General features: G+C 49.8%; 1 protein-coding gene across 9 annotated transcripts in view; it reads left to right on the top strand.

Annotated features, from left to right (window-relative positions):
- The window catches only part of HERC1 (HECT and RLD domain containing E3 ubiquitin protein ligase family member 1), a 2101515-nt gene that overhangs the window by 1673517 nt on the left and 403289 nt on the right, over positions 1-24709 (top strand). For all 9 annotated transcript variants that reach the window (XM_086959402.1, XM_086959399.1, XM_086959397.1 and 6 more), the window contains exon 59: positions 17253-17354. In XM_086959402.1, the coding sequence (XP_086815528.1) occupies positions 17253-17354 (102 nt within the window). The remainder of the gene's footprint in view (positions 1-17252; positions 17355-24709) is intronic.

Here is a 24709-nt window from a genome sequence, read left to right as displayed (position 1 = left end):
GGATGGGGATACAGACGGCTGCACACAAATTAGTTGCTGGAAGTTTTTTTTGAAATGCAGATCAGTTACTTTGTTTTTTTAGACTGATGCTGTTTTTGCTCTGCGCATTGGGAGTTTGCTTACCAGGCCCTAGTGTTTGTGTTCCAACCCCTCAAACACGTCAAAATTGTCTATGCTCCTAATTGGCATATTTAACTTACCTAGAAGACCTTGCATATGGTACAAAGTGTACCTAACTTGTAAGTTAAGTGTCACTAGTTGACTGCAGCACATACTCTGCCACCACCGAAGTCACAATGCAAAATATAACTGCATGCCTGCCAGCAGTAGCTTGGTGTGCAGGTTTAAACTGCAAATTCTATCTGTCAAAATAACCCAATTTCACATTTCTGAATCTTCATTTTAAATATTAATAAGTCACCCCTAGGTAGGTCTTAAGTGCCTATAAGGCGCAGGGTGCTTGGTATTTAAAGGTTTAGCGTTACACCTTACGGTCCTTACAGAGACAATGTCCTAAAAGCTATTTTTACTGTAGTAAAGGTTAGTCTTCCATAGTAAAGCATTATAATAATTTAATTATAGTTAATAAAGTTATCTCCCCATAGGAGCCTGATAAGAAATTAATTGTTAGACTTTGTGAAATATTTATTACAAAACCAATTCAGTGGTAAAGTCAGAGTTATAACAACTATTTCTCAAAAGGTACTTTTAAAAATGTAACTGTAGCTTGCCTAAAGCCTCTAGATGTCAATTTGCCTATGCTTCCAACTGTAACCCTGTAGCTGTATAGCCCCTTGATTTGGTGTGAATTGGCTCTCAGAGCGGAGACAAAGGAATTGGGTGTGGGCAGGTGTCATGTTCGCTCACAGAATGACCACCTGGGCAATACCCAGGAGTTTAGTTACCTTCAAAGGGGCCTGGCCTGTCACAGGCAGATGTAGCTCACACTTGGGCCTGCCACCTCTGTTGCACTTCTGCAAACGTGTGTAGGGTTATTCTTGGGAACTTTTTACCTAATGGTTAAGGAAAGCCCTGGAGTCACCCCCACCCACAGGTAGGTCTTGGTCTTTTGATTTGATTTGGATTTTTGTAAAATGCAAACATATACCAGAGGTGTCTTGACGCTGCAGTAACAAGAAAACGAGAGCAACTCGTGATCATTAATTACTGAAAATCCAATTTTCAAAGATTTCCAAAAGCTCAGGAGGGAAGGAGCCTTTCCGTTTTTATTTCCAAGGGAAGCTTGTTCCAACTATGAGAGGTATAAATGTGGAACTCCGGAATACCTTCTTCATAACACTGCTGAATCTGGGGAAGACAGAAGGACTGCACCTGCTGATGAGACCTGTTAGAACCCTAAAGGCTGAATCTGCTCCCACTTGTACCCGGACAAAGAAGTGGTCTCCAAGGGTCAGTTAGTTGACGTCCTGTTAAGCTACAGGGACACAAAAGCTGCAAGACCATTTTCCTGAAAGAGCTCAGCTGACCAGTTTGAACTGAAACTGCCCTGGCCTCTGATGGAGTGACCCTCAAGTGCTGTTCATGACGTCCTGGAACCCTTCGCTGGTGTTAAAGTGTACTTCTCCTGCCAAATTGCAAAAGCTACCTACTTTCTGCCTGGGGAACTGAATGAGATTGGTGTCGGCGTTGAAGCTGTATTCTTTGACATCAAATCTGCAGCCTTTGACATTGACCAGTCGATCAATCTCAGCTGCTGGTTTGCACAATGAAGGAAATTTGGCTTCCAGAAAAGTTTATAAGTCTGAAAGTTGAGGTCTTCGCAAGCACAGATGCCGAGCAGTATCCTCTCTACAATGAGGCCTTCCTAGGCACTGACTTCCTACTTCACCCACTCTGAGCTTTACCGCCTTTCTAAGCGTGGCACCGGGCCCCTGAGCTTCAGCAACCCGCTGTCGTCCGGCCTTGCTTCAGATCCAGCCTGCCGCTTGCCCTGCTAATGACTCAACTGTTGCAGGGATTCTGCCCAAGAATAGAACTATGCATAGGATTATGGCACCGTAGTGCATAGGGACTGAGTCATCCTACCACCTTAGCTCATGAGCCCAGCACCAACTAGCTATAGTGTCTCACTTGCTCTCCTACTTACTCACAGAGAAACAAATGATTAGACACCCCTGAACACAACCCTTCCCAATCTCTCAGGAGTCGCGGTAACAAGACACACCCTTTCTCTCACACTCTTATTCTTGTCCACAATAAGATCTGTCAGAGACACAAAATAATTTAAAATATTTATTTTAACTCATGTGCCCTAATATGCAGTATACGTGCCACAACAAGCAGGAAAATGCATAGTACAAATACAGTCAGCATAGCAGCCAGTCCATAAATCATGAAGGGAAATGTCATCATGAAAAGAGCATAGAGCCTAACCTCCCTCCCCTTGCTAAGAAGTAGCGACCACTGTGCCCTCGGCCTGGTTGCCCCCACGCTCCCCGCCTGCTGCCTGCCTCGTACCTGCTGCCTGCCTGCTGACGCCGATCCAGCCCGGCGCCCCAGCCGCCGCAGGGCCGCCCGCCTCGATCGCCGATCCAGCCCGGCGCCCCAGCCGCCACAGGGCCGCCCGCCTCTATTTTCGCGCCGGTTTTTGCCGCGACCCCGCCCCCGCCTGCCGATAGGACCACGCGCTCCCCGCCTCCCAGCTGACCCGCCCTCCCGGCTCCCTTCTTAAGGGGACCCCGACCCCGGATCAGTAGCGACCACTGTGCCCTCGGCCTGGTTGCCCCCACGCTCCCCGCCTGCTGCCTGCCTCGTACCTGCTGCCTGCCTGCTGCTTGCTGACGCCGATCCAGCCCGGCGCCCAGCCGCCGCAGGGCCGCCCGCCTCGATCGCCGATCCAGCCCGGCGCCCCAGCCGCCGCAGGGCCGCCCGCCTCGATTTTCGCGCCGGTTTTTGCGGCGACCCCGCCCCCCGCCTGCCGATAGGACCACGCGCTCCCCGCCTCCCAGCTGACCCGCCCTCCCGGCTCCCTTCTTAAGGGGACCCCGACCCCGGATCAGTAGCGACCACTGTGCCCTCGGCCTGGTTGCCCCCACGCTCCCCGCCTGCTGCCTGTCTCGTACCTGTTGCCTGCCTGCTGACGCCGATCCAGCCCAGCGCCGCAGGGCCGCCCCCCTCGATCGCCGATCCAGCCCGGCGCCCCAGCCGCCACAGGGCCGCCCGCCTCTATTTTCGCGCCAGTTTTTGCCGCGACTCCGCCCCCCCACCTGCCGATAGGACCACGCGCTCCCCGCCTCCCAGCTGACCCGCCCTCCCGGCTCCCTTCTTATGACGCCCCCTCAGCGACCGTGCAGCGGACGCGCGCAGCGGGAGCGCCGACTGAGCGCCGAAGGTGCGCCAAAGGTAAGCCCGTCTGCGCCCGTCCGTGCCTGGACCGCGCCCAGTGCCAGGACCCCTGGCCCCCGCAGATCCCAGCCCACCCGCCGGACGTACGACGCCGCCACCCTCATCGCACTCAACGACGGACGAGTCCCGGGATGCTACCGTGCCACCCCGAGACGCTCCCACGGACCCTTCTGCTGCACCGCCTGCAAGTTCACCTGCATCCGGACCTGCCTCGCACCAGCACCCGCCAAGACGAACACCAGCAGCAACCACCTCAAGTGCATCCTGCTCAACACCCGCTCAGTCCACAGACACGCCATCGAACTCTGGAACCTCATCGACACCACAGCTCCTGACGTTGCCTTCCTCACGGAGACCTGGATGAACGCCTCTTCAGCGCCCGACATCGCCATCCCAGAGGGCTACAAGATCACCCGGAGGGACCGCACCGCCAACCAGATAGGAGGAAGCATCGCCATCATCCACAGGGACACCATCCGCATCACGACCTACACCGACGACATCCTGACTACCGTCAAACACCTACACTTCCAGATCCACACCGGCCCGAAGACCACCCTCAGAGGCACCCTGATCTACCGACCCCCGGGACCACGCACACAATTCAGCGAAGACATCGCCGACTTAGTCAGCCCGCATGCCCTCCCCTCCGCTGACTACATCCTCCTGGGGGACCTCAACTTCCACCTGGAGAACAACAACGACCGCAACACCACCACCCTGCTCGACAACCTCGCCAACCTCGGACTCAAGCAGCTGGTGACCACCCCCACCCACCTCGCCAGACACACACTCGACGCCGTCTTCTCATCCAGCAAAGACATCGCCTTCAGCCACGCCACAGGACTCCACTGGACGGACCACAGCTGCGTCCACTTCACCTTCAGAAGAACGACGATCCACCACCACCAGCAACAGGTCGCCCGCAGAAGCTGGAGCAAGATCACAGCCGACCAGCTCGCCGCTTCCCTGAGCCAGCACCCTCCCGCCAGCTCAGCGAACCCCAGCCAGGCTGCCGACAACCTCACGAAGTGGATCAGCAACTGCGCGGACGAACTCGCCCCACTGAGGACCCCGCCCAGCAGACCCGGCAGCAAGAAGGCCCCATGGTTCACCGACGAACTCAAGAGCTCCAAGAAGAACTGCCGAGCCCTCGAGAAAGCCTGGAGAAGGGAGCCAACACCGGACAACATGACCACCTCAAGCTTGCCACCCGGAAGCACCACCAACTGATCCGCGACACCAAGAAAACTGCATTCAAGGACCGGCTGGACAACAACGCACACAACAGCAAGGAACTCTTCAACATCGTCAAAGAGCTCTCCAACCCCAACGCCGGAAACAACGACATCACCCCATCGCAAGAACTCTGCAACTCCCTCGCCTCCTACTTCCACAACAAGATCGCGGACATACACAACAGCTTCAACACCCAACCGACGAACGCCACGTCCGACACGACCGAACCACCGCCCCCCACCACCACCCTCCGCGCCTGGACTCCGATCAGCACCGAAGACACCGTCAGCATGATGAACTCCATCCACTCCGGATCTCCGACCGACCCCTGCCCTCACCACGTCTTCAACAAGGCCGACGCTGTCATCGCACCCCACCTGCGGGACATCATCAACACCTCCTTCACCACCGCCACCTTCCCTGAGAGCTGGAAGCACGCCAAACTCAGCGCTCTACTCAAGAAACCAACAGCGGACCCCACCGAACTCAAGAATTACCGCCTCATCTCGCTGCTCCCGTTTCCGGCCAAAGTCATCGAGAAGACCGTCAACAAGCAACTGGCCGCCTTCCTCGAGACGAACGGATCCCTCGACCCCTCACAGTCTGGCTTCCGAGCCAACCACAGCACCGAGACCGCCCTCATCGCTGCCACCGATGACATCCGAACCCTGATGGACAACGGAGAAACAGCGGCCCTCATCCTCCTAGACCTCTCCGCGGCCTTCGACACCGTCTGCCACCGCACCCTAGTGCAGCGCCTCTACAACGTCGGAATCCAGGAGAAGGCACTGAAATGGATCATCTCCTTCCTCGACGGAAGGACCCAGAGAGTCCGCCTACCACCGTACAAATCAAAGGCCACCGAAGTCATCTGCGGCGTACCCCAAGGATCCTCGCTGAGCCCAACCCTCTTTAACGTCTACATGAGCCCCCTCGCGGCCATCGCACGCCAACACAACCTGAACATCATCTCCTACGCCGACGATACCCAGCTGATCCTCTCCCTTACCAACGACCCCGCCGCCGCCAGAGCCAACCTTCACGAAGGAATGAAAGAGGTAGCCGAGTGGATGTCGACCAGCCGCCTGAAGCTGAACTCGGACAAGACGGAAGTCCTCATCCTGGGATCCTCGCCCTCCGCCTGGGACGACTCCTGGTGGCCCCCTGCCCTGGGAATCGCACCCAAACCGACAGACCACGCACGCAACCTGGGCTTCATCTTGGACTCCTCCCTCTACATGACCAAGCAAGTCAACGCCGTCTCCTCGTCGTGCTCCAACATCCTGCGCATGCTACGGAAGATCTTCCGGTGGATCCCCACCGAGACCAGGAAGACTGTCACCCAGGAACTCGTCACCAGCCGACTGGACTACGGCAACGCCCTCTACGCCGGAACCACCGCCAAGCTCCAGAAGAGACTCCAACGGATCCAGAACGCCTCAGCCAGACTCATCCTCGACATCCCACGACACAGCCACATCCCCGGACACCTAAGAGACCTGCACTGGCTCCCGGTCAACAAGAGAATCACCTTCCGTCTCCTTACCCACGCACACAAAGCTCTTCACGATCAAGGCCCGAGCTACCTCAACAACCGCATCAACTTCTACGCTCCCAAACGACACCTCCCATCAGCCAGTCACGCCCTCGCCGCCGTCCCCCGCATCCAAAGAACGACAACAGGAGGAAGGTCCTTCTCCTACCTGGCCGCCAAGACCTGGAACTCCCTCCCGACCGACCTGCGCCTGACCCAAGACCACCTCGCCTTCAGGAAGAAGCTCAAGACCTGGCTGTTCGGGTAGTAGCAGCAACCCCCCCTTGCGCCTTGAGACCCTCCGGGTAAGTAGAGCGCTCTATAAATGTCTATGATTGATTGATTGATTGATTAGTATTATTATATATTAGAAGATCTCTGGACTTTGTCAGCAGACCCCATACCTTAGCCTATAGATGGTAGATTTACATCATATGTGCGGTCTCGCTCTTCTTCTTGGAAAGATCCCTCTCCAAGCGTCTCCCACCTATTTGTGTATCCCAATGAAAGTAAAGTACGTTGTCAAAACAGCTGCTTCGACATGTTTTGTCTAGGTGCTAAGGCCTGGCCAGAACAAAATAACAAAGGGGCATTGTTGTTCGACCTTGCTCATAATGTTTAGTCAAACTCCCAGGAACATGTAGAGAATGAACATAGCAATGAGTTCTCATGTGAAAACAGCCGTGTGGTAACGTGCGCAAAGCAGCAGGCAAGCTGCAGCATGCACATGCCAAGTTAGTGAAGACTTGGGCCACATGACACAACAACTTTTTCTCCATAAAAATCTCTACGTCCAGGATTATTCTTTGACTGAGACCAACTTGCCCTTTGTATCTGACCCATGCTCCATCACCTTGAAACTTCTTTTGTCCCAGGCTGGGGGGACCAATTGCGTGCTGTTGGCGTATCAAGTGCATGTTGTTTGTCGCTTTGCACTATTCAATACTATTGTTATTTAAACCTTTAGAAATGCATCTCTCTGGTTCCCCTAATTGGAAGTTTATCATTTTGGTCTAATTATGTTCATACAAATATTCTCTATTTGTTTAAATTGGAGCTGATATTATATTGTGTTGTGTTTTCTACTTTTTAAATGTTTTTTTACTTGGCTTTACACATTTTCTTATTAAAGCCTGACTGCTCAGTGCTATCGCTGTCGGGGGTTGAGCGCAGCTTTAAATTACTTAAACCTTTAGTAGGTCTAATAAGAATAGTGCCATAACTACTTGTGGTAGGGGGCATTTTTACCCCAACTAATAATTTAATTTTCTCAGAAATAACAAGATATAAATCAGAAAAATTGGGAACTATGGCCAAAGTGCATATGCTTTTAAGGCATGCTCCCTCACCTTTCTTTTTGCCTACTTTTAGAATCACCTCAAATATCTTTAAAGAAAAGTTTACATAGGACAGCATTTGGAGCAATATAGTTTTTTAACTAGACTTTAAATGACGTAGCGAATAAAAATGTTTATATATAAAATGAGGAATTATTATAATACGTTTTTTGGGGTTAGTATTTGATAAAGTAATACCTTAGCATTAGATTCAGTGGAAAAAAACTCACTGGTTAATTGTCAGTTTCCAATTTCTCATCATCGTAAGAGGCATTACCTCTTCAAAGCTGTTCCCATTTTGTAGAAAATGGCACTGACTAGCATTCCATGATACCATACTTGACATTTTCAGCCAATTACTAGACACCTTTCTCACACCTGCTCCAGTTAATGTGTTTTCCATCTTTTGAGTCAAGTTACAGGTCCGCTGTTTCGACTTAGGGTCCATCTCAGTCCCATCTGTGTTGTAATTTTTTGCCTATGGCTTCTATGGCACCTGCCTGGGTGCTGATAACTTTGCTCTGGTGCCAACAGTGTCTGTTTAATTGTCTGTTGTGCCACTGCTGAAGTAGTCTACGGTGTCTATCACCTATGCCTGACCTGACCATACAGATGCATAGAATGTATGTAGTATTAATAAAGGTGACCATGTACACGCATCCCTAAGTGTTCAATTGGCTTCAGCTAAACACGAAAATTAAGTTCAGCAAAGGGCACAAAGCCTATCGAGGTAAATGTCCAGGTTGCATACCCAAACTTGAACATAGTGGATTAGCTCAGAGAGGCAGAGATGACTGCAGTAATAAAGTAATTTTCATACCAAATTGGTTCAGACCTGCAATACCCTCCAGTTTTCTGAGCGCTATCCACAAATGCAAGATGTCTGACAATAAGACTAAGAATCTGCTTTTCAGAACATTGCTCTGTAAATTTCTATCTGAAAGAGACATCTAGCCGCAGATTCCTTACCTTTGATTTTCCAGTCGTCAGACTGTATCCAGAAGATTTTAAGATTTTTCATCGACCAATACCCCTGTATGCCGGTAAGTGGTGTCAGTCTGCTCCAAGTGCTGGCCTCAGCGCTGATAGTGAGGTCCGTTTCACATATAAAGCCTCCACCTCGGCGCGTTGACGTCAGTTCTTTTCTTTCCACGCCAGTCAAGCGATGATCTGTGAAGAGGCCTACCCTCAAGCAATTTTTGGCAGGATTTTTCGACTTTTTGTCAACCCCTTTTTTGGTGTAGGTCATGTCTTTCGATTTAAGCCTTAGGGTGCCTGTCACTGTGCCATGTCGGTGACGGACCTGCGTTTGGTTTGTGTCTGGTGTCTGGAGCGCGACCACGACTCAAAGTCACCCTCTAACTACCGGGCCATGGCTCTAAAGGCTTTGAGGGAGAGGTCCCTAAAGCTTCTTGAAGCCCATAAGGCAACACTGAGTCGCTCAACTCTTCTGAGGTCACTGTCGCTCTTGAGAGGAAGGTCCTGGCACTGCTCCAGGAGTCCCAAGTCCTCCTTATCCCACTCAAAATTGTCAGGACATTTAAGTAAGAGGCAGAAAACGCACAAGAACTTGACGGGTGCTTTCGAGTTCTCCCCATCTGTCGGCCGATGCGACAGAGGAGCCTTGGTGTTCCAGGCCTCATTCTATGAAACTTGCTCCTGGATCGGCTCTGCACCGCCCCAATTTTCTGGGAGCTGAAGCAACCCCCCTCCCAACTTAAAGAATTTTATGAGGCCATGTGCCTCATTTTCAAGCAGCCAGACCCCAACGGCGTGCTTTTGGGCCACCGACAGGACCTAAAGGTCCTAGGTAGTTTCCTGATCCTAATTCTGAAGGGCTAGGAGTGGGAGAAAATTAAGAGGGGCCACTGGACCCTTTAGAAGACTGTCCTGATGAGGAAATGGACTGTCGTGAGGAATTGGGTGTGGCCAGTGGACTAGATACTTCTCCGGATACTGGCATGCTTTCTCCCCATACCTTGGCTATGGACGAGGGAGCGCCTTATGCTATGGTGGTGCATAGGGTGGCTGAGGTCCTTGACCTTCAACCTTCTTCAGTGGTGGTCAAGACTAACATCTTGGAACATGGTCCTATCCTAGCACGGGGTTTATATGAATAGGACGATTTGCCTACCGCCACTTCCCTGCTCCGGGTGACCCAAATTTCCTCACCACCCACCCTACCCCAGAGAGCTCGGTAGTTCAAGTATCCACGTCCCAGGGTGCGTTCCCTTCAGCGACGCCGGATAGGGAATCGAAGAGGCTGGATAGTTGGAGCAACACATTTTTTCTAAGGCCAGTCTTGCATTGCGGTTGGTGAACTCCACATGCTTATTGGGCTGTTATTCCCACGGTCTGTGGGAAACTGTTGCGCAAGTGCTGCCACAGGTCCCGAAGGAGGCGCAGGCCGTCCTTTCTCAAGCAGTGTCAGATGAGAGAGATGCAGCAAAGATCGCCATTCGATGTGGTCTAGACACAACCGACTCGCTGGGCAGATTAATTTAATCAACGGTGGCTGTCAGATGCCAAGTCTGGGCTGGGAACTTCTGTTTTCTTGGTGGATGTCCAGGCATTGCTAATGAACATGCCCTTTAATGGTACCTGTCCCTTCGGGGACAGACACAGTGCTGGAGCGCTTTAGGGACTCTCAGGCTACGACCAAGTCCTTGGGCATCTTAGTGGCCGCATGTCCCCAGTCTGCCTATTGCCCCTTTCATGGCACGCAAGTTCAGCAGCTCACGCGCAGCCACAGTTCGTCCTGACTATGTGGGTTGGACAGCAAGAGGCCAGGTGAGACAACCCCCCTCCACGGCTGCTTCAGCCTCCAAAATCTCCTAAACTCGCCCTTGCAGACCATGAACGTCCAGTTGGTAGCAGGATCAGCCATCACCTCCACCACTGTCAGACCATCACATCGGACAGGTGGGTCCTCCAGATAGTCCGAAGTGGCAACTCCATCTCCTTTGAGACCACCTGTAGAGGCTGGCTAATTATATGGTGCACACTTATTTAAGTGAAGCACCTTTTAACTAATCCAGATAACCCTTATGGTCATTTTAGTGGTCTTAGACAACCACAGAAAGCTCTCGAAGTGGTAGCTGTGGAGAGCAGCCTTCAGGCTTAGTCCAGAAGGAATGTAAAGCAGCTTGTTTACCAGTACTAGTAATATAGTGTAGGTTAAGTGAAAAAGAACCATACATTGTAGTAATAAGAATAGTTATATTTATTATACACACTCACTAACACATTGGTATATCTCCTACCCGGAGATATGAGCACAATACACACAAGACTTTAAATGTAAATAGGTAAGTAAGCACGAATACACAGCGGTCTCCCGGGGAGACCAAACCATATACTAAAGAATTGGAATGCGAAATGTGGCCAAAGTCGAAAGTTGGACCAGAAGACTCAGAGGAGCTGGGGACGAAAGGAATCATCCGAGGTAAGTCCCAAGGAGCCCCACGGACGCTGTGTACAGAGTGGAAACACAGCCACATGCTCAATGCAAGTCAATTGGAAAGTCACAGTTGCCGTTTTCAAGAATAAGGACCCCTCCCAGTGGACCCTGACGAAACCCTGTGGAAGGCTTAAGGTTGGAGAGTCACCCCACCAGTGGATACCCCAGGAACCGTGATATCTACACCAGGGAAGCCAGGTGCAAAATGATGTTGGAAACGTCCGTATATCACATTGGTGGACTTCAGGAAAGATGCCGCCGGCAAAGAAGGTAGAAGCCTTTAGTGGAATTTAAGGATAGGTTCTGGAAGAGAAGAACCTCAAGCAGAGGGGACAGAGTAAATGCCACTCAGAGGTGAGCAGGAGGCACGGAAGAGCAATGACCACTGATAAAGGAAGATGCAAAAGTGATGACGGCTAACTTGTTGCTGCAGCTGTGAGGACCGGGTGACGCTCTGGAAGACCAGGAGCCATTCATGAGCTGTCCCACGTCAGAAATCAAGAACCCGGGGGTCGTGTCAGGCGGGAGCTCGAACAAGCCATGGCATCAGCAACATATGTGGTAAACGAAAAAGGAGCAACATTGGGACCAGCAAGGTCCAAGGGACTCAAAAATTGCAGGAGAGTCAAAGCAGCCCCCGTGCAGGCAGAGGAGCCACTGTAGCCAAAAAAGAACATCAAGAGGACCCACAGCCCAAAGCCACAGGTTTCGCAAGAGGACCTTGAGCAGCTCACCAAAGATGTAGGCCCACGTTGCAGAGCATGCGGTGAGGATGAAGATCTTGGTGGGAGGAGATGCTGGAGTTTCTTGTAGCCCTAAGATCTCCTGAGGACAGCAGCGCCCCCACCCCAGCCCAATACACAAAGTCCTGTCTGGGAGGAGGTCATACCTCCCTGTGGCAGGAAACCTGTTGTTCTGCCTTCCCCTGCTTGAGCTCAGCAGCAGGAGGGCGGAAACGTGTCTGTGGTCGGCAGCAGCACTAGCTTGCTGTTAGACCCTGGAAGGCTGGTATCAAACATGACCGGTTTCGGTGTAGCCATTATATAGTTAGACATCTTGTAGTTGACTTGATGTTCACTATACGTATTAAATGGCTGACCACACTTTCAAAGCATAGAGAATCGACTCCACGGTCTGTAGGGGGTGTCCTACTTGTGGAGAGCACCCTCACCACCTAACCCTGGCCTTAAGGTTTGAAAGGCCCGCCTTAGGGTTGACTTATAGGTTTTGAGTGCAGTGACCTCAGATATAAGGAAACGTATATCTGTCGTAAGTGGTGCTAGCGCCAACTTACATAGACTGCAATGGCAGGCCTGTAATCATAGCTTGATTGGTCTCTCATGGGTGGTACAATACATGTTACAGCCCATTGGAGACCCCTGGTGTACCTATGCCCTGGGTACCTTAGTATCATGTACCAGGGACTTACACGGGTACATCAGTAGCCAATTGGGAAGGTATTAAAGTACTTACCATTGTCAGATTTTGGGAGGATGCACTGTGACTGGTGTCCTGATCAGCAGGATCCCAGTCAGACTAGTCAGAAAAGAGAATAACACCAGCAAAAAGTTGGGGTAACCATGAAAGCAGATCCTACTTTCCTACACCAGGCTCCCTCCATCCTACAATTGGCGGACCGAGGATCATTTAATTTGACTTCGGTAGGAAGTCCTGACTCTCTTGGGAAAGGAAGCCTTAGAGAGGATTACAGTGCCAGAAGTAGGCTGTGGTTGCTATTCCCGATACTTTCTGGTCCCAAAAAAGGACATGGGCCTTTGTTCTATCCTAGATCTATGACCCCTCAACTACTTCCTCAAAAAGGAAAATTCAAGATGCTCACACTGGCTTAGGTTCTGTCAACCCTGGACCCAGGAGACTGGATGGTAGCATTGGACTTGCAGGACTCCTGTTTCCATATTTCCGTCCTGCCTTGCCATTGGTGCTACCTGCGGTTAGCAGTAGGCAAAGAGCATTTCTAGTTCAGTGTGCTCCTTTTTGGCCGTATCAGCGCCCTTTGGGTGTTCACCATGGTGATGGCGGTGGTTGCAGCTCATCTGTGCCGATCAGGGTTGTCAGTCTTCCCCTATCTTGAAGACTGGCCGTTGAAGGCGGGCTCGACTCAGGGTGTCATCGGCCACCTTTAGACTAATGCGAACTTCCGGCATTCACTGGGGTTGACTAGCAACCTGCTGAAGTCACACTTGACTCCCTCTCATCCAGCAAGTCCTGGATATTCACGCTAGGATTCTGAAGTTTCAGCCTCCGTTCTGGAGTACGGTGAGAATGACTCTGAGGATTTTGGGACTTATGAACTCCTGCATCCTGCTGGTAATGCATGCCAGATGGCATTTGCAGGCTCTGCAGAGGTATCCGAAGTTCCAGTGGGCACAGCATCAGGGAATCTCCCCGACATGTCCAGATCTCGGAGGGAACTGCAAAAGACATGCAGTAGTGGCTGCCAGACCGCATTTGGGTCAGAGGCAGACCCCTCTCCCTTCCCAAACTATATCTCACAGTAGTGACAGAGGCATCATCCCTGGGATGGGGCTGCCATCTGGGAGAGGTAGAGATCAGAGAACTCCGGTATAATCCGGACTTCACATTAACATGCTGGAGCTCCATGCTTCCCGACTCACATTGAAAGGTCTTTCTACCCTCCATCAAGGGAAGGCTACTGAAGGTTTTCACAGACAACACCACCGCCATGTGGTACTACAACAAACAGGGTGGAGTGGGGTTGTGAACCCTTTGTCAAGAGGTCCTATATCTCTGGACAAGGCTGGAACAGCAGGGCATGTACCTGGTGGTTCAACACCTGGCAGGTTCTCTGAACGCCAGGCCAGTCAAACTCAGCCATCGATGCTTAGTGGATCACGAATGAAGTCTCCATCTGGAGGTGGCGCAAAATCTCTTTCAGCAGTAGCGAGCCTGGAGTAGATCTCTTCGCACTCCGCCGAGAACGTGCAATGTCAGCAGTTTAGCACTCTGGAGTTTCCAAGGCGACTCTCGCTCGTAGACGCTTTACGTCTCAACTGGAGTTCAGGCCTCCTATACCCCTTTCCACCCATACCACTCCTGCCCAGAGTTCTCGGGTACATCAGTAGCCAATTGGGAAGGTATTAAAGTACTTACCATTGTCAGATTTTGGGAGGATGCACTGTGACTGGGGTCCTGATCAGCAGGATCCCAGTCAGACTAGTCAGAAAAGAGAATAACACCAGCAAAAAGTTGGGGTAACCATGAAAGCAGATCCTACTTTCCTACACCAGGCTCCCTCCATCCTACAATTGGCTGACCGAGGATCATTTAATTTGACTTCGGTAGGAAGTCCTGACTCTCTTGGGAAAGGAAGCCTTAGAGAGGATTACAGTGCCAGAAGTAGGCTGTGGTTGCTATTCCCGATACTTTCTGGTCCCAAAAAAGGACATGGGCCTTTGTTCTATCCTAGATCTATGAGCCCTCAACTACTTCCTCAAAAAGGAAAATTCAAGATGCTCACACTGGCTTAGGTTCTGTCAACCCTGGACCCAGGAGACTGGATGGTAGCATTGGACTTGCAGGACTCCTGTTTCCATATTTCCGTCCTGCCTTGCCATTGGTGCTACCTGCGGTTAGCAGTAGGCAAAGAGCATTTCTAGTTCAGTGTGCTCCTTTTTGGCCGTATCAGCGCCCCTTGGGTGTTCACCATGGTGTTGGCGGTGGTTGCAGCTCATCTGTGCCGATCAGGGGTGTCAGTCTTCCCCTATCTTGAAGACTGGCCGTTGAAGGCGGGCTCGACTCAGGGTGTCATCGGCCACCTTTAGACTAATGCGAACTTCCGGCATTCACTGGGGTTGACTAGCAACCTGCTGAAGTCACACTTGACTCCCTCTCATCCAGCAAGTCCTGGATATTCACGCTAGGATTCTGAAGTTTCAGCCTCCGTTCTGGAGTTCGGTGAGAATGACTCTGAGGATTTTGGGACTTATGAACTCCTGCATCCTGCTGGTAATGCATGCCAGATGGCATTTGCAGGCTCTGCAGAGGTATCCGAAGTTCCAGTGGGCACAGCATCAGGGAATCTCCCCGACATGTCCAGATCTCGGAGGGAACTGCAAAAGACATGCAGTAGTGGCTGCCAGACCACATTTGGGTCAGAGGCAGACCCCTCTCCCTTCCCAAACTATATCTCACAGTAGTGACAGATGCATCATCCCTGGGATGGGGCTGCCATCTGGGAGAGGTAGAGATCAGAGAACTCCGGGAGAATCCGGACTTCACATTAACATGCTGGAGCTCCATGCTTCCCGACTCACATTGAAAGGTCTTTCTACCCTCCATCAAGGGAAGGCTACTGAAGGTTTTCACAGACAACACCACCGCCATGTGGTACTGCAACAAACAGGGTGGAGTGGGGTTGTGAACCCTTTGTCAAGAGGTCCTATATCTCTGGACAAGGCTGGAACAGCAGGGCATGTACCTGGTGGTTCAACACCTGGCAGGTTCTCTGAACGCCAGGCCAGTCAAACTCAGCCATCGATGCTTAGTGGATCACGAATGGCGTCTCCATCTGGAGGTGGCGCAAAATCTCTTTCAGCAGTAGCGAGCCTTGAGTAGATCTCTTCGCACTCCGCCGAGAACGTGCAATGTCAGCAGTTTAGCACTCTGGAGTTTCCAAGGCGACTCTCGCTCGTAGACGCTTTACGTCTCAACTGGAGCTCAGGCCTCCTATACCCCTTTCCACCCATACCACTCCTGCCCAGAGTTCTCAAGAAGATCAGAATCACTGGGCCCAAGTCATCCTTGTGACCCCTGATAGGGCACAGGGAGTTTGGTATCCCGAGCTCCTGTAAATGAGCATTAATCTTTCGACCAGGTTGCCTCGTCAGGAAGATCTTCTTTTGCAGCAGTAAGGAAGGGTTCTCCACCCAAACACTATCCCTTCCTGCATGGAGATTGAGCGGCGGCAGTTGACAACTTTTGACCTTCCTCCCGGAGTTTGCAATATCATTCTGGCAACCAGGCTACCAGGCATCCCTCCACTACGGCAGTAGATTTCCGGGTAAGTTACCAACTCTTTGTGAGGTATGTTGGTGCGAAGAAAGGTCGGGCGGTGCATAAACTGACAACCTCTTGATGGGTCGTTTTCTGCATCAAGATCAACTATGCTTTTACTATGTCGCAGCCTACTAAAGGCTTAAAAGCTTTCCACCAGAGCTAAAGCTGCAACTACTGCACTAGTACGAAGAGTCCCAGTGCTGGATATCTGCAAGGCAGCAACCTGGGAATCCCGACACATGTTCATCAAACACTACTGCCTGGACAGTCAGGTTCACAGGGATGGGCATTTTGCCCGTTCGGTCCTGCGGGACTCCTTAGTTTAGAATTTGTCTGCAGCCCTACAACAGGGATGGTATTGTTGGGTCTCTCTTCAGAAGTAAGGAATCTGCGGCTAGATGCCTGTATGTGAAAGACAAGTTACTTACCTTCGGTAATGCCTTATCTGGTAGAGACATAATCTAGCTGCAGAATCATTACTGACCCACCTATCCTCCCCACACTACGGACAAGTTTCTAGGATCACAGTTGTTCCCTTTCATGGCCTTAGTTTTTCCCAGCACACCAATGTCAGTACTCTTCATGGCTCTGCATTTCAGGTGTGTAAAGTCGTGAAAAGTAACTGACAGCACGCTGAGGTTGCGCCGTGGTAGGTGACATGGATGTCGCTACCTGCGCAGATGACACAGACGAAGTCATGCGGATCGGACCGATGCCACCTACCGGAAAAATCTTCAGTATCCAGTCTGACGCCATGAAATTCAAAGGTAAGGACTCTGCGGCTAGATTATGTCTCTAACAGATAAGGTGTTACCAATGGTAAGTAACTTCTCCAATTTTAGTGGTCCTTAGCTGAGTTGAGTAATTCCAATTTTTGAGTACCCTTTTTCGTGGAGAACTTCTGTCAAGTCTCCACCATTCAAAAAGAAAAGCCAGTAATGTTTTAGAACTTTCTCTCCTCACTGCTCAAACAAAGGTACATTTCTTCACAGGTACTATACAGATAAACTAGAAATGTTAAAGAAGATTCCTGGGAGATTTGTTCTGCCCAATAGTTTAATTATGATGTATTTGCCATTTCACTCGTAAATTATATTTCTATTCCTGAGTGTTTTGTAATCAAGACTGGAGATATTGGATACAAAAATAATTTGTATTTACACTAATGGAACTAAAGCGTGTGTTTGCAATTGAGAGACTACAAAATATGAAAATGTATGCACAGTATGAAAGTAAATATATGTGGTTGTCACAAATCCAGTTGTTGTATTACTTTTAGGATGGCTCAGTATTGCAGACTGCTGTTACTGGTACTGGATCTATTCAAACTACTGTGTGGATTCCTGATGTTGGGGTTGCTGCTTGCTGTAGTCGATCAAAGGTAATGTTCTTTATAGTATCATGAGCTAATTAAACACATTATTTCTTATATCATTTTTGTTAAACTAAAACAACATACATTCCATGTGTGCAGTATTTCTGAATCACTTTGATTTGTGAGTTGCAGGGGTATTTCCTCACCACTTTCAGCCAGTGGTTCTTAGTGACTGGTCAGCCAGTGTTAAGTTATTATATAAGGGTGAAGACAACCAGCTTAATGTATTATATAACCCCTAGCACTACTCTTAATTAAAGCACTCCTCCTTGTCTGGGCCTCAAGCAAAACCCCAGGATGCATGAGCCCAAACAACAACTGTAGGTCTAATACAGGGGCGGATAGTGGTGCTATCCATGAGGAGGAAAGGGGTGTAATCTTGGAGTATAGGCTTGATTCTATCGCTACTGTTGTACCCCAGGAGCAGCGAAGAGTCCTGGTTCGGAATGTTCCGGGGATTGCTAGAATGCTAGTAGAACCAGAATTGGGCAACCTATGGATTCTCATGATGTGATCTTATTCCTAAAGACCTGGAGTCTGTGTACCCCGTATAAGTGTAGGTATTTCTCTAATGGCATTAACGCAACAAGAGAAGGGAAGGGGAAACCCATGGGTGGCTTAGCGATATGAGTGAAACTTGCACTTCGATGCAAAGTTAAACTAGTCCCTGTTGACTCCCAGGACATCTTGGTAAATGATCTTGCTTTGTTCTCAGGTTTAAAAATCAGAATTGTGTATGTATACAATAGAGTGGGCCGGGGTAAAGAGGAAACCAATACTACAGGTATTTTAGAACATGTCCTGGCTAAATGCACTAGAAATATCCCTTTACTGGTAGCTAGGGATTTTAACTGTACATTTGAACCCCTTGCTCCTGCCCCTTTAGATTTGACAGAGGAGTGGGACAGCTACTGGCAAGTCCCGCAGCTAGAACTCCCAATGGTTAGATAGACAAAGAGAGGAGGACAAGTGATGGCCTTTACCCTGTAGCATGATTTGAGAGCCAAAAATTACATGAGGAAATCAGATCTTAATGGTGAAATGACATTCAATAGACCTGGCTAAGCCAGCAGAATTTATTACTGTTTGGTCGATCTTAGCCTGTGGGCCATTGTGTCTGATATGATAGTGGTTAAGAGATCCGACAGTGACCACAAAGCCCTGAGCCTTTTCCCAACTAATCATGGATAGTATGAACCTGATATTAGGGGCTGGGCAGTCTCAGGCAAGCTATCCATTACAAATAACCTGAGAATGATTAGATGGGATTGGGTGGAGGAACACCCAGGGGTTTTGGAAGTTGTTCATTCCAAAGTGCTTGAGAAGGTGGCAGTGCTGTCTAAACTTTCCAGAGCGCAAGTAATAGGGAAGTTGAGTAATCAGCACGAGATACTGTATACGCAGATCAGGGAAACACTGGGCCAATTGAAAAAAGAGAGGAATTCTTGTGGGAATAAAGGAGGGAGAAGGAGGGCCCCTGTATCAGACTGCTATAATCAAGATTGAAGAAAAGCCAAGGGTGAGGTCCTACAGGCAGTGAAATCTTAGATCCGCCCAGATATGCTGGTATGTAGAGCCAGATATCGACAGGTCATTAGATTATGCCAAAAAACAATGGGAATGTTCCCTATGGTCCTTTCTCCATATCGCAGAAGTCCTTCTGGAGTAAAGCAAGTTCTTTGTTTGAATGGACCCAAATCTGCATTAGAGTTTACAGTCCAGCCGGAAAAGTAGGTATCCACTTTGGGGGCCTGTATGCTCTAGGAAATAATGAGGAATAGGGTATTGTAGGCACGAGGGAGATTGTGCCATCTGGCACTGTAGAAGCTTTAGAAATATCTCTTGAGGAAATTCAAGTAGCTATAAATTCCTGTGTTCCAGCTAGAGCTCCCGGCGCTAATCAAATCCCTAATGACCTATATAGAAAAGATCTAGAAGTTTGGGTCCCCTACATGTTAACCAATGCTATCCTTTTATAGGAAAGGAGATGGGGCTAATCTGGTCAGCTACAGACATATCATTTTAATTGTGCAGAAATGTTTCTGTAAGCAGTTGTTGGTCCGTATCCAAGATTGTATTTTAGAAAAAAAAAACTCTGATTATCAAACGGGTTTTTGTGCCAATATTAGTACCCTGGACCAGCCCTTCCGCTTCCTCTGCAACTATTGGAAAGAAGTATTTACTAAAGGGGAGAAGCTGTACATATCCTTTGTGGATCTGTAAACAGCCTTTGACTAGGTCCCCCAATCTAAACTCTGGAAGGTGGTGCAGAGTTGGGATTCCCTCGAAATCTATTAGACATCCTTATTCACCTGTATTCAGCAAATAAATCCCAGGTTAGGTGTGGGGAGGATGGGCAATTGACCAAGCCCTTCATGATAAACCGTGGAGTGAGACAGGGGTGTATCTTAGCGCCCACCCTGTTCTCTCTATTTAGTAATGGAGTAGTAGACTTTCTTGACCGCGATTAAGTGCGATGCCCCAAAAGTCGGGAAGAGCAGAGCGCCTACTTAACTCTAAGCCAATGTTAGATTTGGGGGTCTCTAGTTGGCAGAGGCAGGTACCTTTGACCAAATAGGGACCCTTGTGACTAGTCAGGGTAAGGGGGTACACCCCTAAAATAACCCGTGCTCTAAAACCCCTTGGTAGCTTGGCACTGTGAGAAGGTGGCCTGATATGCAGTGCTCACTATTCTAGTGAACACTATGTATCGGTCCAGCAACCCTTATTGATGATTGGTTGTAAGTCAACCTTATAGACCAGCTATCCTAGTAGCGTGGATACGAGCAGTCTAAGGCTAAAGACTCGAGAGGGCGTGTTAAGCCAGCTGTTTACCACACATATACCCCTTGAACACCAAGTGAAAGGACACCACACAAGTGTTATGAAAATAAACAGTTATTTATTAAAGATCACAACAGCCCTGTACTCTTTATGAGGACAGGGTACTAAGCACAAACCAAAACTCTTACAAAAATACTTAAGTTAGCACAGTATATACAAATGCCCGAGGGGCACGGAAGACCATATACTCTGAAAGTGGAATGTGAAATTCCTAGCAGGTAAGTACAGTACTAATAGCTTTTGGAATCGCTAGGACTTGACTAGGGAATCGTTAGATTACTTCTAGGAGGCCTAGGGGACTCGGGTGCAGTGTGTGCACTCTCACGCGAGATGCGGACAAAAGTCTATGGTAGCTAGGAAGTAGAAAGTTAGTGTTCTCGGGCGAACCCGACCTGGTAGGGAGAAAACGAAAGTAGATTCTGACCCTTGGATAGTGAGGCTATGCTGGGGCACCGAAATGCCGAAGTTACCTAGCCCAGGGGCTGCAGCTGCATAGGTCTGAAAAGACGTCGGGAATCCTCGTAGACGGACCAGGAGCCGGAAGAAAAGATGCTGGCCGGTGACCAGTGAAGAAAGTTCAGTTGGATCCAAGCCTGGATCTCGAAGATAGATGACACCTGAAAGCAGAGGGGACCAAGTTCGAGACTACTAGCCAGTAGTCAGTGGGCACCAGGAGGGCACCGGATGGTAGCCACCTCGACAAGGTGAGTGGGTGACGCTGGAGCTCGAAGATCTCACGGACCAGGAGGCGTTGTCGGCGACCAGGATGGATGATCGAGCTGTCCCACGAAGATAGAAGCTGTCGGCGTCGCTGGACCCAGGATTAGGCAACAAAGCCTTGGCAAATTCAAGCCCACGCGGTGGACCTAAAATGGCGTCTGGAGTGGACCAGGAGGGTCCGGGGTGCCTCTCTTCAAGAAGGAAGCAAGGGCCAGTCTGGAGCAACCAGACCAGCAGTCGTGAAGTCGTTGGGCGTCGTTCAGAAGGCCACAAGCCAGCCGGCTAGTAGCCAAACAACGCGGTGCACAGCAAACAGCAGAAGGGCCCCACGCAGATCGTGGAGATGCAGGGAGGCTGACCTTGGGTGCTGGAGCTGCGCAGGGTCGGGGCTTCTCGGACCCCAAAGCACTCACCAGTGGAGGACACGGTGGGCTTGCAGTAAAGATGTCGTGCAGTCTTGGCGATCGTCGGTCCCTCGAGGTCTCGTCGCACTCACGGTTCTCAGCTTGGCTGTAGAGGTGAGTAGAGGTCAGAGGTGCCAGGGAAGCCGGGTCTCGTCGAGCTGGGTCGTCGGATTCGTGATGAAGGACTGCAGCAGACCGCAGTGTTCTTTAGGATGGTGCCCGCTTGATGCAGGGTGACTACTCCTTAGCCACAAGGGAGAATCTTGAAGAAGAAATCGTGAAGTCCTTTCGAAGAAAGTGGTATCTTGATTCCAAAGATGATCTAATTTGAACAGGGGGCCCGCTCCTATCTTTATACTCAAAAAAGGGGGCTGACCCGGTGACTAGGTCCTGCCTATGGGTGGGACCAGGAGGGGGGTGGTTACACCCCTCTCCCCTGCCGGACTTCCCCAGGCCAGGGGCTGGTGTGCCCCTGGAACTGGTTCTGACTGGCCTATGCGTAGTGAGCACCGGGGTGCCACTCAGCAGTCACCTTCCTGAAAAGCCCTGCCTACCCAGGATACACAAAACCATGTCTGGGACGGTGCTAGCACCGCCCCGGACAGGAAACCCTTTGTCCAGGCCTCCCTCGCTGGAAGGACTCCCAGCAGCAGGAGGTCAGACTCGTGTCTGTGGTGGCAGCATCCATTTTGTGGAGCTGAGGCTTCAGTTAACTTTAACCGGGGTTCACAGTTACATACATGTCGTGTCCCTCTAGAAGGGTGGAATGCTAACCCCGTCGCCAGAATTGGCGAGGGGTTAGTATTCCAATTCGTATGACACCTTACTCGACATGTTTTGATAAAGCAATACCAAAGATAACCGCGAGGATTATAATGCACTTAAGAGTATATGGTATGCGATATCATGGAACAGCTATTAGGACTTGGTTCCGCAAGCTGCAGACAGGCTCAGCTCATGCCAGAGCACCATCTCTCACGATTCCAAGCACTCTGCCTTCAGGATTGTCAAGGCCTGCCATAGGAGTGACTGATAGGAATCTGTGTGTCCATTTTAGGGTTAGATATAGGTATACTATATCTACAGCAAAGGGTGATTACACTACTTTGCCCCAGCTGTCAAGCAGCCAGTTGTGTCAAATTTAGGAGGCCAGCCAGGGGTGGCATAATACATGCTGCAGCCCCTGGCAGCCCTGGGTACACCCATGCCCTGAGTTACAGGGTCTGATAGGGTGGCCCAGTACCAATTGGAAATGTACCTAGGGTACATGGAATCCATTTTAAAGAGAGAGCAGTAGGCCTGGGGTCCTGATTGGCAGGATCCCAGGTCGACTATGTCAAAAACCAGCTAAAACACAGGGCAAAAAGTTGGGGGCAACCATAGTCAGGAGGTACCTTCCTACAGGCACGAGCAGACAGGCTTATCTCAGGGGCAGTGTGTAAAGCATTTGTGAACACATACAGTAACCCAGTGATAGCACTACAGAGGGACACCACACAAGTTGTAGTATAAAATTATATAGACTTAACACAAGACCACAAAAGACAAAAATTCACATTACTCTACTTTAAAAATGGTAGAAATAGCTTAGTTATCTTTAGATGTAACATGCAACACTTTAAGTTCAATGTACCTTTGGATGCGTAACACAATACAACGAATGTGTTGCAGGGAAGGTGATGCATCGGTTCCTTACACGCAAGAACGGTAATGCGCCTGGTTCCTACTGATGCGTAGGGGATGTGTTAGTTCTTCTCGGCGTGGGGAAGTAATGCGTCAGTTTCTTTCTGCGCTTCCGTGGCGATCTGACCAGCAGCTCTGTGCTGCGATGAAGATCCGGTGCAATAAAACAAAAGTCCTTTTTCCTTTCTTTAGCAGTCAGGCAACCTTTGCAGGACAATCCCCCAGACCGCACTCTGCTTAGGGATAGTCTCTTCCTCAGTTCCCCTGGTTCCTCTCCTCAGCAAAGGTTTCTTCTAGTTCCCCAAGAGTGATCTAAAGTTCTGGGGTCTGGGTCCACCTTTTTATACACAGTCTCTCTTTGTTATCTGAAGGCAGAGAGGCCTTTGCCTAGTCCAAACCAGTTCTTGTCAGTCCTGGAGCACTCTGTTTACATGACTCCTTCTTTCCTTTCACAGTGCAGGGCAGGGACATCAGATACACCACAGGAGGTGGAGCCAGCATTGTGGAGGGAAGGCACAGCCCTATTCTGGTCCCAGGTGCAACTCCTCTCTCCCATCGGCATGCAGATCTCTCTATTCAGCCCAGTGCGGACTCCCCCTGTCTCCTGGAATCCCCCAGCCCCTGTCATTCAAACTCCAGACAAGGAATACACAACCTAGCAGAGTCAGGCTTGGATAGTTAGACAAGAAAATACCTACTTTCTAAAAGTGGGTTTTTCAAACACAGAATGTTAAAACCAACTTCACTAAAAGATGTATTTTATCATTCTGAGTTCAGGCATACTAAACTCGATTTTCTACCTAGTTCCCTGGGTCAGTTAAGATTATAAGATGTAATAATCAAAACTGCCCATTTCTGGACTATGGGGAACAGGTAGCCTTACAGTATTGAAAAACGAAAATGGCTGTAATTCACTATTAGGACATTCCACACAAATCAGGGTTTGTCCTACCTTTTACCTACAATGCACCCTGCCCTTGGGCCTACCATAGGTGTGACTAATATGCAGAAAAGGGAAGGTTTAGGGACTGGCAAGTAGGTGCACTTGCCCAGTCAACATGGCAGTACTAGACTGCACACAGGCTCTGCAATGGCAGGCATGAGACACACTTTACGTGCTGCTTCTGTGGGTGGTACAACCAGTGCTGCAAGCCCACCAGCAGCATTTGATTTACAAGCCCTGGGCACACTCAGTGCATTGTACTGGGGTCTGACAAGTAAACCAAACCAGCCAATCATGGAGTCACTAATTCATACATCAATTTACAAAAGAGAGCATATACCCTTTAGCACTGATCAGCAGTGGTAAAGTGTCCAGAGTCATAAAACAGCCAACAACAGGTCTGAAAAAAGTACAGGAGGAAGGCAAAAAGTCCGGGGATGACCCTGCAAAAGGGCAAGTCCAACAGCCGACGACACGTTATTAATATTAAAATCTCCACATGGGTTCCAACAGCTGCTAAATGATTTTAAATTCTTTTGTGATGAGCGTGGTTTGGAGCTCAATGATGAAAAAACGAAGTACATGATATTTGATGTAAATGTAAATGTATAGGCATTTATATAGCGCACTACTTACCCGTAGGGTCCCAAGGCGCTTCGACCGCTGCGAAACCCTCCCTGGCTTCCCTGAGAGATGGTCCCTTAATGGGTATCTCCAGGGTGAGACCAGGCATCCCCGGCGGTCTGGTGGGGCCGTTAGTGAAGATG

This window comes from Lissotriton vulgaris, chromosome 2_2 (assembly GCF_964263255.1).
Source record: "Lissotriton vulgaris chromosome 2_2, aLisVul1.2, whole genome shotgun sequence".
Lineage (NCBI taxonomy): Eukaryota > Metazoa > Chordata > Amphibia > Caudata > Salamandridae > Lissotriton > Lissotriton vulgaris.
Note: the sequence above shows the minus strand (reverse complement) of the source record. Positions and strands in the feature narration are given on the sequence as shown.